General features: G+C 42.5%; 1 protein-coding gene across 1 annotated transcript; it reads left to right on the top strand.

Moving 5' to 3' along the window:
• The first annotated feature begins 544 nt into the window (after positions 1–544).
• Positions 545–11,997, top strand: LOC109888537 (furin). The gene is made up of 14 exons (XM_031822236.1): positions 545–799; positions 911–1,015; positions 1,119–1,214; positions 1,375–1,497; positions 1,870–1,946; positions 2,064–2,152; positions 2,264–2,436; positions 2,589–2,801; positions 3,077–3,177; positions 3,286–3,389; positions 3,879–3,996; positions 4,348–4,527; positions 11,542–11,688; positions 11,958–11,997. The coding sequence occupies exons 1-14, from the start codon at positions 647–649 to the stop codon at positions 11,995–11,997; spliced, it is 1,719 nt and encodes a 572-aa protein (XP_031678096.1). The 5' UTR covers positions 545–646.
• The last annotated feature ends 1,714 nt before the right edge of the window (positions 11,998–13,711 follow it).

Genomic DNA, 13,711 nt, shown 5'->3' with positions numbered 1-13,711 from the left:
ATCAAACGAAATCAAATGTATTTATATAGCCCTTCTTACATCAGCTGATATATCAAAGTGCTGTACAGAAACCCAGCCTAAAACCCCAAACAGCAAGCAATGCAGGTGTAGAAGCACGGTGGCTAGAAAAACTCCCTAGAAAGGCCAAAACCTAGGAAGAAACCTAGAGAAGAACCAGGCTATGAGGGGTGGCCAGTCCTCTTCTGGCTGTGCCGGGTGGAGATTATAACAGAACATGGCCAAGATGTTTGACATTTGAAAAATGTAATTTGTCACTATGTTGACGGTCCCTAACTGCTGTTGGTGAACGTAATTAAAACTACAGCCGAATATCCGTCGAATATCCAACTTGAAACTGTTTTTACATCGGTCCTAAATCATAGTCTTGTCAATGCTGTTACACAACGCAAAAGTGACCAAACAATGCACAGATACTTGCGCGCCAGTCTTGATTATCTGTGGCGGGAATATTAGTTATTGTTCACGCTCGTGTAGTAGGCCTATTCGAATGTCAAGTACAACCGTTAGTGATGAAACTGTCAACATCAGTTAAAATCAAGTTGCAGACATGAGAGTTAACGAAATGAAAGGATTGCTTCTCTATGACCAACAATGTATCCGCTGATCAGTTCAAACAGCAGACAGAATGAGGTTTATCAGTTGCTTCTTGTGTATGTTGTATGTGTCCACAATGTATGCCGAGGTCATCTACACTAACATTTGGGCGCTACATTTGAATTGCACTCCTGAACAAATCAACAAGATTGCAAAGAAGCATGGTTTCCATAACCTGGGAAAGGTAAAACAATGTTAGTTCACTGTTTATGTCATATAATGATTTGTATTTTTATGTGTAGATCTTTTGGCATATTATGACTAGCTAATTTCTTCTGGCATATTATATTTGTAGATATTTCCAGATGGCAACTATTACCATATGGAGCAAAGACAGGTGGCAAAACAATCATTGCAGGCACACTATTTGCATAATCTTATATTCAAAATGGACCCTAAGGTGAATAGCCAATAGGTCAATACTCTCCAAAATTGGCTGGAATAACCAGTCCCAGCATTTCTCTTATTGTAATGAGTGTGATGATGTACTTTCTGTTTCGTAGGTGCTTTGGTTTGCACAGCAATCTGGAAGGAGTAGAAAGAGAAGACACTCTTTCACAGTACCAACTGATCCATTTTTCAATCAGCAGTGGTACCTGGTATGTCAACATTAAGCTTCCATTTTTGTTTGAAGTATATTTCCATAATACAAGCTCTTTACATTTTTATTCAGCCTGTTAGTTTTTTCTGCCTTGAGTGAAAACAAATGGTTATCCCCGTTTTAACAGAAAAAATAATGTATTCAAACTGCTTTTCCAGAGTGAGGCCTTTAATCAGAATGTGGTGGCTGCATGGGCTCGAGGCTACACAGGAAAAGGGGTGGTGGTGTCCATCTTAGACGATGGCCTAGAGACAAGCCACCCAGACATTGCTGAAAATTATGTGAGTTGTTATTATATATATTATTATTTAACCTTTATTTTAACAGGGAACACATTGAGACCTAGGTCTCTTTTACAAATGTGCCTTGTATAATACAACATAAATATACAGATTATACCCTATATATATTAAAATACAAAAACACATTAATGGGAAGCACAAATCACCCAGAAAAAGTTACATTCCTCCACAAAAATGTCCCCAATCAATACTTTAAATTGCCCGAATGGCACTAGAACATCAATATGAAATGTATTTAGAATTTTGTTCCAGCAATACAGTGCTGTAACAAAAATGGCAAAAGACTAATATTATTTAAAAAATAAAAGTGGCAAATGATCCTTATAAAAACCTAATGTATTGTACCTGTAGGATCCACAGGCTAGCTATGACATGAACGATAATGACCCCAACCCAGACACCCAATACACTCTGACCAGACCAAAGAGGTAATTTGTTATGATGTTAAGATTTTAATGCAAGATATTACATCATGTATCATGTATGAAGTGCACTATGTAACAACATTCTGTATGGATGAACCCCTTTTGTATTCTGTTCCATAGGCATGGAACACGGTGTGCTGGGGTGGTGGCAGCGGTGGCAAATAATGGGGTGTGTGGGGTTGGAGTGGCATATCAGGCCAAGATCGGAGGTAAGTATTACCCATACATTCACTCATTTGGTCTATTTTAATAGCATATAGAACTGTACTGCAATTATCCTGCTTTAATTTGCGTCCTGTTACTTGTTCTGTTTTGTCCAGGAGTTCGGATGTTGGATGGACAAGTGACTGACCTGATAGAAGCCATGTCCTTAAATTTGAATCAGCAACACATTGACATCTACAGCTCCAGCTGGGGACCTGAAGATTTGGGGACGAATTTGGAGGGGCCAAACACATTGGCCCAAGAAGCCTTTATCAGAGGCATTACCAATGTATGATACAACTTGTACTGGTTATCCTATATTACCTGTTTCATCAGTAGTGTCCATTTTGTTAGATAAGATAAAACAATGTAATCGGCATTGGCAACTAAAGCAGTAAGATCATACAATGAGTCTTAAAAAACATATTCAATACCTTACAGGGCCGAGGTGGCTTGGGTTCCATTTACGTCTGGGCTTCAGGCAATGGGGGTGCCAGCTTTGACAACTGCAACTGCGATGGCTACACCAACAGCATTTACACGTTGTCTGTTGGTAGTACCACTGAGAGGGGAACATTGCCCTTCTACAGTGAACCCTGCTCTGCCATTCTAACAACGACCTACAGTGGTGGCAGCTTTCATCACCGCAGTATTGTAAGTCTCTTTGTCCTCAACTCATCCCACACTAGTGTTTTTAACATCCATATATTTCTTTAAAAATATGCATTTAGAGTGACCAAGCATTCTGTTAAATCTTTGACTAGTTTAGCATTAGTTTAATTGTGCTTAACAAAGTAGTCACATGAATGCAAAGGTTTGCTGAAGATGTGTGGAACTCTGAAAAAGATCAATATTTATCTCACATTTACCACCTACAGCAACAGTAAGCAAAGCCTCAACAAAGTACCTGGATGTTGTTTCCCTTCCAGGTCACCACCGACCTGCATCAATCCTGCACCTCAGACCATACTGGGACCTCTGCCTCTGCCCCTCTGGCTGCTGGGATCATTGCACTGGCTCTGGAGGCAAAGTAACCATTCTCTTGTCTCTGTGCACCTGTAACTCAATAACCTATTTGTTGTAAGTTTGAGGCTTTGAGTCATTGAGAAAGTTGATAATATCCCAACTTCTCCCACAGCCCGACACTCAACTGGCGTGATGTGCAACACCTCGTGGTGCGAGCATCTAGACCGGTAGATCTTCGAACGCATGATTGGCGGACCAATGGTGTTGGAAGACCTGGTGAGACATAAAGCACTACCTTCTAGTGACCCAGGGCGGAAGGGTAGCCTAGTGGTTAGAGCGTTGGACTAGTAACCGGAAGGTTGCAAGTTCAAATCCCCGAGCTGATAAGGTACAAATTTGTCATTCGGGCAGAATGGAGATCTCTCCATCACCCTCATTAGCCCAAAGAAGACCATCTCCAATTTACTAGGCTGTCATTGAAAATAAGAATTTGTTCTTAACTGACTTGCCTAGTTAAATAAAGGTAAAAATAACATATTTTTTTTAGGGAAACTGGGATGTGATTTGCTACACTGTAGGGCCAGAAATAGAGTTGAAATGAATGAACTGCTTTTAGACAGGCAGCCCAATTCTGATATTTTTTTCACTAATTGGTCTTTTGACCAATCAGGTTGGTCAAAAGACCAGTTAGTGGAAAAATATAAGAATTGGGCTGCCTGTGTAAACACACCTATAGCATCATACACCTGATTTGCTTTATTGTAGTCAGCCATTACTATGGATATGGGCTACTGGATGCAGGGAGACTGGTGGAGTTGGCCAGTAAATGGAAAGCAGTCAAACCTAAAAGGAAATGCACCATTGACCTCATTACCAGAGCCATGTAAGGAAAACACCATTGTCCTTTCATATCACTTATGGATAGTTAGTAGGAAAACAGCCACTTAGTGTGTTCTATAGCTGTTTACAGTAAACATAAACATGATCTTCAGATTTTATTGAGCATAAACAGAAGTGGAGGCTGGTGGGAGGAGCTATAGGACGGGCTCATTGTAATGGCTGGGATGCAATGCATGGAACGGAGTCAAACATGTGGTTTCCATTTGTGTGGTTTGTGATACCATTCCATTAGCTCCTCCCACCAGCCACCACTGATAAAGTAATTCCACTAATTCATAATGCCAACTTGGCCAGTTAGATGTGTTATACCTGATGCGCTCTGTCTGTCTGATAGTGAACTCCGCAGGAAACTGACATTGAGGTGGAATGTGACAGCTTGTCACGGCACCAGGAACTGGATTCGGTCTCTGGAGCACATCCAGGCCCGTCTTACACTGACCTATAGCAGACGTGGAGATCTCTCCATCACCCTCATTAGCCCAAAGAAGACCATCTCCAATTTACTCACAACCAGGTAAGGCACAGCCAAGTCAATGGACAGAAAGATTGAAAGCAATACATAGAAGTGATTTAAAAAGTCATAGTCAATCAATTAATAATATTATAATACTCTTAGCAAAAAAAGGTCTTTAATTTACAATATGTAGAATCTATGAGAATAGAAAGGTTCAGAACTTTTGTGAAACATCACAGCACAGTGGAAAAATATATAGAAATCAAAACTTTATGGTGTTCAGAGGTAGATGGGAGGCGTTTAGTGGAAGATAACTATTGTAACCCATACTGTGTCTGTAAAATGTACGCTGCTCAAAAAAAATAAAGGGAACACTTAAACAACACAATGTAACTCCAAGTCAATCACACTTCTGTGAAATCAAACTGTCCACTTAGGAAGCAACACTGATTGACAATACATTTCACATGCTGTTGTGCAAATGGAATAGACAACAGGTGGAAATTATAGGCAATTAGCAAGACACCCCCAATAAAGGAGTGGTTCTGCAGGTGGTGACCACAGACCACTTCTCAGTTCCTATGCTTCCTGGCTGATGTTTTGGTCACTTTTGAATGCTGGCGGTGCTTTCACTCTAGTGGTAGCATGAGACGGAGTCTACAACCCACACAAGTGGCTCAGGTAGTGCAGCTCATCCAGGATGGCACATCAATGCGAGCTGTGGCAAGAAGGTTTGCTGTGTCTGTCAGCGTAGTGTCCAGAGCATGGAGGCGCTACCAGGAGACAGGCCAGTACATCAGTAGACGTGGAGGAGGCCGTAGGAGGGCAACAAACCAGCAGCAGGACCGCTACCTCTGCCTTTGTGCAAGGAGGAGCATGAGGAGCACTGCCAGAGCCCTGCAAAATGACCTCCAGCAGGCCACAAATGTGCATGTGTCTGCTCAAACGGTCAGAAACAGACTCCATGAGGGTGGTATATGAGGGCCCGACGTCCACAGGTGGGGGTTGTGCTTACAGCCCAACACCGTGCAGGACGTTTGGCATTTGCCAGAGAACACCAAGATTGGCAAATTCGCCACTGGCGCCCTGTGCTCTTCACAGATGAAAGCAGGTTCACACTGAGCACATGTGACAGGCGTGACAGAGTCTGGAGACGCCGTGGAGAACGTTCTGCTGCCTGCAACATCCTCCAGCATGACCGGTTTGGCGGTGGCTCAGTCATGGTGTGGGGTGGCATTTCTTTGGAGGGCCGCACAGCCCTCCATGGGCTCGCCAGAGGTAGCCTGACTTCCATTACGTACCGAGATGAGATCATCAGACCCCTTGTGAAACCATATGCTGGTGCGGTTGGCCCTGGGTTCCTCCTAATGCAAGACAATGCTAGACCTCATGTGGCTGGAGTGTGTCAGCAGTTCCTGCAAGAGGAAGGCATTGATGCTATGGACTGGCCCGCCCGTTCCCCAGACCTGAATCCAATTGAGCACATCTGGGACATCATGTCTCGCTCCATGCACCACAGACTGTTCAGGAGTTGGCGGATGCTTTAGTCCAGGTCTGGGAGGAGATCCCTCAGGAGACCATCCGCCACCTCATCAGGAGCATGCCCAGGCGTTGTAGGGAGGTCATACAGGCACGTGGAGGCCACACACACACTACTGAGCCTCATTTTGACTTGTTTTAAGGACATTACATCAAAGTTGGATCAGCCTGTAGTGTGGTTTTCCACTTTAATTTTGATTGTGACTCCAAATCCAGACCTCCATGGGTTGATAGATTTGATTTCCATTGATAATTTTTGTGTGATTTTGTTGTCAGCACATTCAACTATGTAATGAAAACAGTATTTAATAAGACTATTTCATTCATTCAGATCTAGGATGTGTTATTTTAGTGTTCATTTATTTTTTTGAGCAATGTATATAGTATGTATAGGCTTCTACTTCCAGCTTAAGTGTTGTCTTCTACTACTTTACTCGAATTAGGGGAGGGATGGTAGGGTTAAGTGTGCCTTGAATTGTAAATAAATCACCAACAGTGTCACCAGAAAAGCACCATCACACCTCATCCTCCATGCTTCACGGTGGGAACCACACATGCGGAGTTCATCTGTTCACCTACTCTGTGTCTCAGACACAGAGGTTGGAATCAAAAATGTCAAATTTGGACTCATCAGACCAAAGGACAAATTTCCACCGGTCTAATGTCCATTGCTTGTGTTTCTTGGCCCAACATGTCCCTTCTTCTTATTGGTGTCCTTTTTTAGTGGTTTCTTTGCAGCAAGTCAACCATGAAGGACTTATTCACACAGTCTCCTCTGAACAGTTGATGTTGAGATGTCTGTTACTTGAACCCTGTGAAGCATTTATTTGAGCTGCAATTTGAGGCTGGTAACTCTAATGAACTTACCCTCTGCAGCAGAGGTAACTCTGGGATCATCCTTTCCTGTGGCGGTCCTTATGAGAGCCAGTTTATTCATAGTGCTTGATGGTTTTTGCAACTGCACTTGAATAAACTTTCAAAGTTCTTAATTTTCCGCATTGACTGACCTTCATGTCTTAAAGTAATGATGGACTGTCGTTTCTCTTTGCTTATTTGAGCTGTTCTTGCCATAATATGGACTTGGTCTATTACCAAATAGGGCTATCTTCTGTATACCAACCCTACCTTGTCACAACACAACTGATTGGCTCAAACGCATTAAGAAGGAAATAAATTCCACTAATTAACTTTTAAATAGGCACACCTGTTAATTGAAATGCATTCCAGGTGACTACCTCATGAAGCTGGTTGAGAGAATGCCAAGAGTGTGCAAAGCTGTCATCAAGGCAAAGGGTGGCTACTTTGAATAATCTCAAAATATAAAATATATTTAGATTTGTTTAGCACTATTTTGGTTACTACATGATTCCATATGTGATATTTCATAGTTGATGTCTTCACTATTATTCTACAATGTAGAAAATAGTAAAAATAAAGAAAAGGCCTGGACTGAGTAGGTGTGTCTAAACTTTTGACTGTGTGTGTGTATATATATATATATACACACACACAACTTATTGTGGGAGCTTGTGGAAGGCTATCCGAAACGTTTGACCCAAGTTAAACCATTTTAAGGCAATTCTACCAAATACTAATTGAGTGTATGTAAACTTCTGACCCTGTCACGCCCTGATCTGAGTATTCTTTGTTTTCTTTATATATTTTGGTTAGGTCAGGGTGTGACATGGGTGATGTATGTGTTTTTGTACTGTCTAGGGGTTTTGTAGGTTTATGGGGTTGTTTACCATCTAGGTGTTTATGCATGTCTATGGTTGCCTAGATTGGTTCTCAATTAGAGGCAGCTGTTTATCGTTGTCTCTGATTGGGAACCATATTTAGGCAGCCATCTTCTTTGGGAATTTTGTGGGTTATTGTCTATGTGATGTTGCATGTTTGCACTCAGTGTTTATAGCGGTCATGTTCGTTTTGTTACTTTGTATAGTTTGTCTAAGTGTTCTTCGTCTTATTAAAGAAGATGTATTCATATCACGCTAAGCCTTGGTCTCCTCCATATGACGAACATGACAGACCAACTGGGAATGTGAAATAAAAGCTGAAATAAATCATTCTACTATTATTCTGAAATGTCACATTCTTAAAATAAAGTGGTGATCCTAACTGACCTAAGACAGGGAATTTTTACTAGGATTAAATGTCAGGAATTGTGAAACTGAGTTTAAATGTATTTGGCTAAGGTTTATGTAAACTTCCGACTTCAATTGTATATTGAACATTCAAGACACAATTGTGCAGAAATAAAGGGAGGAGCCAGGAATATTTTCCACAATGGAAAGATCAGCTAACTCCTCGGCTTTCTAGAAAAAGTCATTATCTCTAAACTAAACTATGAACAAATCATAAACTCAGAAAAAAGTCCCCTTTTCAGGACCCTGTCTTTCAAAGATAATTCGTAAAAATCCAAATAACTTCACAGATCTTCATTGTAAAGGGTTTAAACACTGTTTCCCATGCTTGTTCAATGAACCATAAACAATTAATGAACATGCACCTGTGGAATGGTCTTTAAGACACTAACAGCTTACAGACGGCAGGCAATTAAGGTCACAGTTATCAAAACTTATGACACTAAGGAGGCCTTTCTACTGACTCTGAAAAACAGTAAAAGAAAGATGCCCAGGATCCCTGCTCATCTGTGTGAACGTGCCTTAGGCATGCTGCAAGGAGGCATGAAGACTGCAGATGTGGCCAGGGCAATAAATTGCAATGTCCATACTGTGAGAGGCCTAAGACAGCGCTACAGGGAGACAGAACGGACAGCTGATCGTCCTCGCAGTAGCAGACCACGTGTAACAACACCTGCACAGGATCAGTACATCCGAACATCACACCTGCGGGACAGGTACAGGATGGCAATAACAACTGCCCGAGTTACACCAGGAATGAACAATCCCTCCATCAGTGCTGACTTTCCACAATAGGCTGAGAGAGACTGGACTGAGACTGGCCTGTTGTAAGGCAGGTCCTCACCAGACATCACCGGCAACCATGTCGCCTATGGGCACAAACCCACCGTTGCTGGACCAGACAGGACTGGCACAAAATGCTTGTCACTGACGAGTCGCGGTTTTGTCTCTCCAGGAGTGATGGTCGGATTTGCGTTTATCGTCTAAGAAATTAGCGTTACACCGAGGCCTGTACTCTAGAGTGGGATTGATTTTTGGAGGTGGAGGGTCCGTCGTGGTCTGGGGTGGTGTGTTACAGCATCATCGGACTGAGCTTGTTGTCATTGCAGGCAATCTCAACGCTGTGCGTTTCAGGGAAGACATCCTCCTCCCTCATGTGGTACCCTTCCTGCAGGCTCATCCTGACATGACCCTCCAGCATGACAATGCCACCAGCCATACTGCTCGTTCTGTGCGTGATTTCCTGCAAGACAGGAATGTCAGTGTTCTGCCATGGCCAACGAAGAGCCCGGGTTCTCAATCCCATTGAGCACGTCTGGGACCTGTTGGATCGGAGGGTGAGGGCTAGAGCCATTCCCCCCAGAAATGTCCAGGAACTTGCAGGTGCCTTGGTGGAAGAGTGGGGTAACATCTCACAGCAAAAACGGGCAAATCTGGTGCAGTCCATGAGGAGGAGATGCACTGCAGTACTTAATGCAGCTGGTGGCCACACCAGATATTGACTGTTTTTGAACCCCCCTTTATTCAGGTACACATTATTCTATTTCTGTTAGTCACATGTCTGTGGAACTTGTTCAGTGCATGTCTCAGTTGTTGAATCTTGTTATGTTCATACAAATATTTACACATGTTAAATTTGCTGAAAATAAATGCAGTTGACAGTGAGGATGTTTCTTTTTTTGCTGTTCATATAGAGTATTTGATACACTGCCGATTTTGCAGGTTTTTCCTTTTACAAAGCATGTAGAGGTCTGCAATCATAGGTACACTTCAACTGTGAGAGATGGAATCTAAAACAAAAATCCAGAAAATCACATGGTATGATTTTTAAGTAATTAATTTGCATTTTATTGCATGACATAAGTATTTGATACATCAGAAAAGCAGAACTTAATATTTGGTACAGAAACCTTTGTTTGCAATTACAGAGATCATACGTTTCCTGTAGTTCTTGACCAGGTTTGCACACACTGCAGCAGGGATTTTGGCCCACTCCTCCATAAAGACCTTCTCCAGATCCTTCAGGTTTCGGGGCTGTCGCTGGGCATTACTGACTTTCAGCTCTCTTCAAAGATGTTCTATTGGGTTCAGGTCTGGAGACTGGCTAGGCCACTCCAGAACCTTGAGATGCTTCTTACGGAGCCACTCCTTAGTTGCCCTGGCTGTGTGTTTTAGGTCGTTATCATGCTGGAGCACCCAGCCACGACCCATCTTCAATGCTCTTACTGAGGGAAGGAGGTTGTTGGCCAAGATCTCGCGATACATGGCCCCATCCATCCTCCCCTCAATACGGTGCAGTCGTCCTGTCCCCTTTGCAGAAAATCATCCCCAAAGAATGATGTTTCCACCTCCATGCTTCACGGTTGGGATGGTGTTCTTGGGGTTGTACTCATCCTTCTTCTTCCTCCAAACACGTCGAGTGGAGTTTAGACCAAAAAGCTATATTTTTGTCTCATCAGACCACATGACCTTCTCCCATTCCTCCTCTGGATCATCCAGATGGTCATTGGCAAACTTCAGACGGGCCTAGATATGCGCTGGCTTGAGCAGGGGGACCTTGCGTGCGCTGCAGGATTTTAATCCATGACGGCGTAGTGTGTTACTAATGGATTTCTTTGAGACTGTGGTCCCAGCTCTCTTCAGGCCATTGACCAGGTCCTGCCGTGTAGTTCTGGGCTGATCCCTCACCTTCCTCATGATCATTGATGCCCCACGAGGTGAGATCTTGCATGGAGCCCTAGAACGAGGGTGATTGACTGTCAACTTGAACTTCTTCCATTTTCGAATAATTGCGCCAACAGTTGTTGCCTTCTCACCAAGCTGCTTGCCTATTGTCCTGTAGCCCATCCCAGCCTTGTGCAGGTCTACAATTTTATCTCTGATGTCCTTACACAGCTCTCTGGTCTTGGCCATTGTGGAGAGGTTGGAGTCTGTTTGATTGAGTGTGTGGACAGGTGTCTTTTATACAGGTAACGAGTTCAAACAGGTGCAGTTAATACAGGTAATGAGTGGAGAACAGGTGGGCTTCTTAAAGAAAAACTAACAGGTTTGTGAGAGCCGGAATTCTTACTGGTTGGTAGGTGATCAAATACTTATGTCATGCAATTTAATTACTTAAAAATCATACAATGTGATTTTCTGGATTTTTGTTTTAGATTCCGTCTCTCACATATGAAGTGTACCTATGATAAAAATTACAGACCTCTACATGCTTTGTAAGTAGGAAAACCTGCAAAATCGGCAGTGTATCAAATACTTGTTCTCCCCACTGTATATATATATATATATACGGCATAATGGTGAAGTATCAGGGTTTCAATATGCAGCAAGAGGTTCAAGTGTGACTCATCTTGTCTGTACTAAAATATTCTAATCCAATGTTGCTTCACAGGCCTTACGATAAAATGTCTACAGGTTTCTCAGACTGGACCTTCATGAGTACACACTGCTGGGATGAGGATCCCTGCGGATATTGGGTTCTACGGATAGAAAACAAGGGAGATTCAACCAACAGAGGTACACTGACGAAAACAAAGATGTTTCAATTTGAGGTGTCAACTTCAATAACACAGCGAGTGTCTTAAAACTCATCTCTAGTATTTAAATTAAATTAGTTACAGAAAGAAATAGTACACACCATTAATTAGAAACAGAACATTTGTCATCTTTAACTAGTATTAGAAATTAAATGCACTCAGTGTGTCACGTCCTGACCTTAGTTCCTTTTTTATGTCTCTGTTTTGGTTTGGTCAGGGCGTGAGTTGGGGTGGGCATTCTATGTTTTGTGTTCTATGTTTTCCATTTCAGGACCTCCACATCCGGCTTCTTCTCCTGCGGGATCGTATGAGACCAGCTTACAATGTGTTTGGCCTGGTATGGTTCTCAATCAGAGGCAGCTGGGAATCGTTGTCTCCGATTGAGAACCATACTTAGGTAGCCAGTCCCGTAGTGCCACACGGGACTGTTTTGTTTGTTTCACTTTGTTACGGTGTTATTTTGTAGTGTTCAGTTTTACATGTTAAAATGGACACTTATCACGCTGCAAATTGGTCCGATCTCTCTTACTCCTCGTCAGAAGAAGAGGACGAGCGTTACACAGTGCTGCAGCTGATGTAACAGAGGCTGGCACTGTTTGGCTCTCGCTTTCTTCTTTTGTCGTCCTTCCCGTTCAAGCGCACACCTCATCAAAAGATACTACTCAATGTACTCATGATTTGTTTGTGTTCCATAATTTCTCACACAGTTACAATTTAGGACAGGATTTGTATGCTTTAGATTGTGCAATGGACGTTTTCTACAATGTACTCAAGCACAAACTCGTTTTTTGCACAAACTCGTTTTTTTCTTTGTCCATAGGCGTCCTGTTGAAATTTCATCTGGAGTTACATGGGACAGATGAACGCATGGCAGGCCGTCGCATGGAGAGAGCAGTGATACAGCAGTGTGCAGTGGGGAACTCTGATGGCAGCTGTGAAGGTAGGCAGCAACATCAACCATACCCTGAATTTATACTGAACAAAAATATAAACTCAACATGCAACAATTAATGATTTTACTTATTTCATATCAAATCAAATGTATTTGTCACATACACATGGTTAGTAGATGTTAATGCGAGTGTAGCGAAATAATTGTGCTTCTAGTTCCGACAATGCAGTAATAACCAACGAGTAATCTAACCTAACAATTCCAAAACTACTACCTTATACACAAGTGTAAAGGGATAAAGAATATGTACATAAAGATATATGAATGAGTGATGGTACAGAACGGCATAGGCAAGATACAGTAGATGGTATTGAGTGCAGTATATACATATGAGATGAGTATGTAAACAAAGTGGCATAGTTAAAGTGGCTAGTGATACATGTATTACATAAAGATGCAGTAGATGATATAGAGTACAGTATATACATATGGGATGAGTAATGTAGGGTATGTAAACATTATACACTGCTCAAAAAAATAAAGGGAACACTAAAATAACACATCCTAGATCTGAATGAATGAAATGTTCTTATTAAATACTTTTCTTTACATAGTTGAATGTGCTGACAACAAAATCACACAAATTATCAATGGAAATTAAATTTATCAACCCATGGAGGTCTGGATTTGGAGTCACACTCAAAATTAAAGTGGAAAACCACACTACAGGCTGATCCAACTTTGATGTAATGTCCTTAAAACAAGTCAAAATTAGGCTCAGTAGTGTGTGTGGCCTCCACGTGCCTGTATGACCTCCCTACAACGCCTGGGCATGCTCCTGATGAGGTGGCGGATGGTCTCCTGAGGGATCTCCTCCCAGACCTGGACTAAAGCATCCGCCAACTCCTGAACAGTCTGTGGTGCAGCGTGGCGTTGGTGGATGGAGCGAGACATGATGTCCCAGATGTGCTCAATTGGATTCAGGTCTGGGGAACGGGCGGGCCAGTCCATAGCATCAATGCCTTCCTCTTGCAGGAACTGCTGACACACTCCAGCCACATGAGGTCTAGCATTGTCTTGCATTAGGAGGAACCCAGGGCCAACCGCACCAGCATATGGTCTCACAAGGGGTC

Source organism: Oncorhynchus kisutch, linkage group LG4 (genome assembly GCF_002021735.2).
Source record: "Oncorhynchus kisutch isolate 150728-3 linkage group LG4, Okis_V2, whole genome shotgun sequence".
NCBI lineage: Eukaryota > Metazoa > Chordata > Actinopteri > Salmoniformes > Salmonidae > Oncorhynchus > Oncorhynchus kisutch.
The sequence above is the reverse complement of the archived record's forward strand: the minus strand, read 5'-3'. Positions and strand labels throughout refer to the sequence as shown.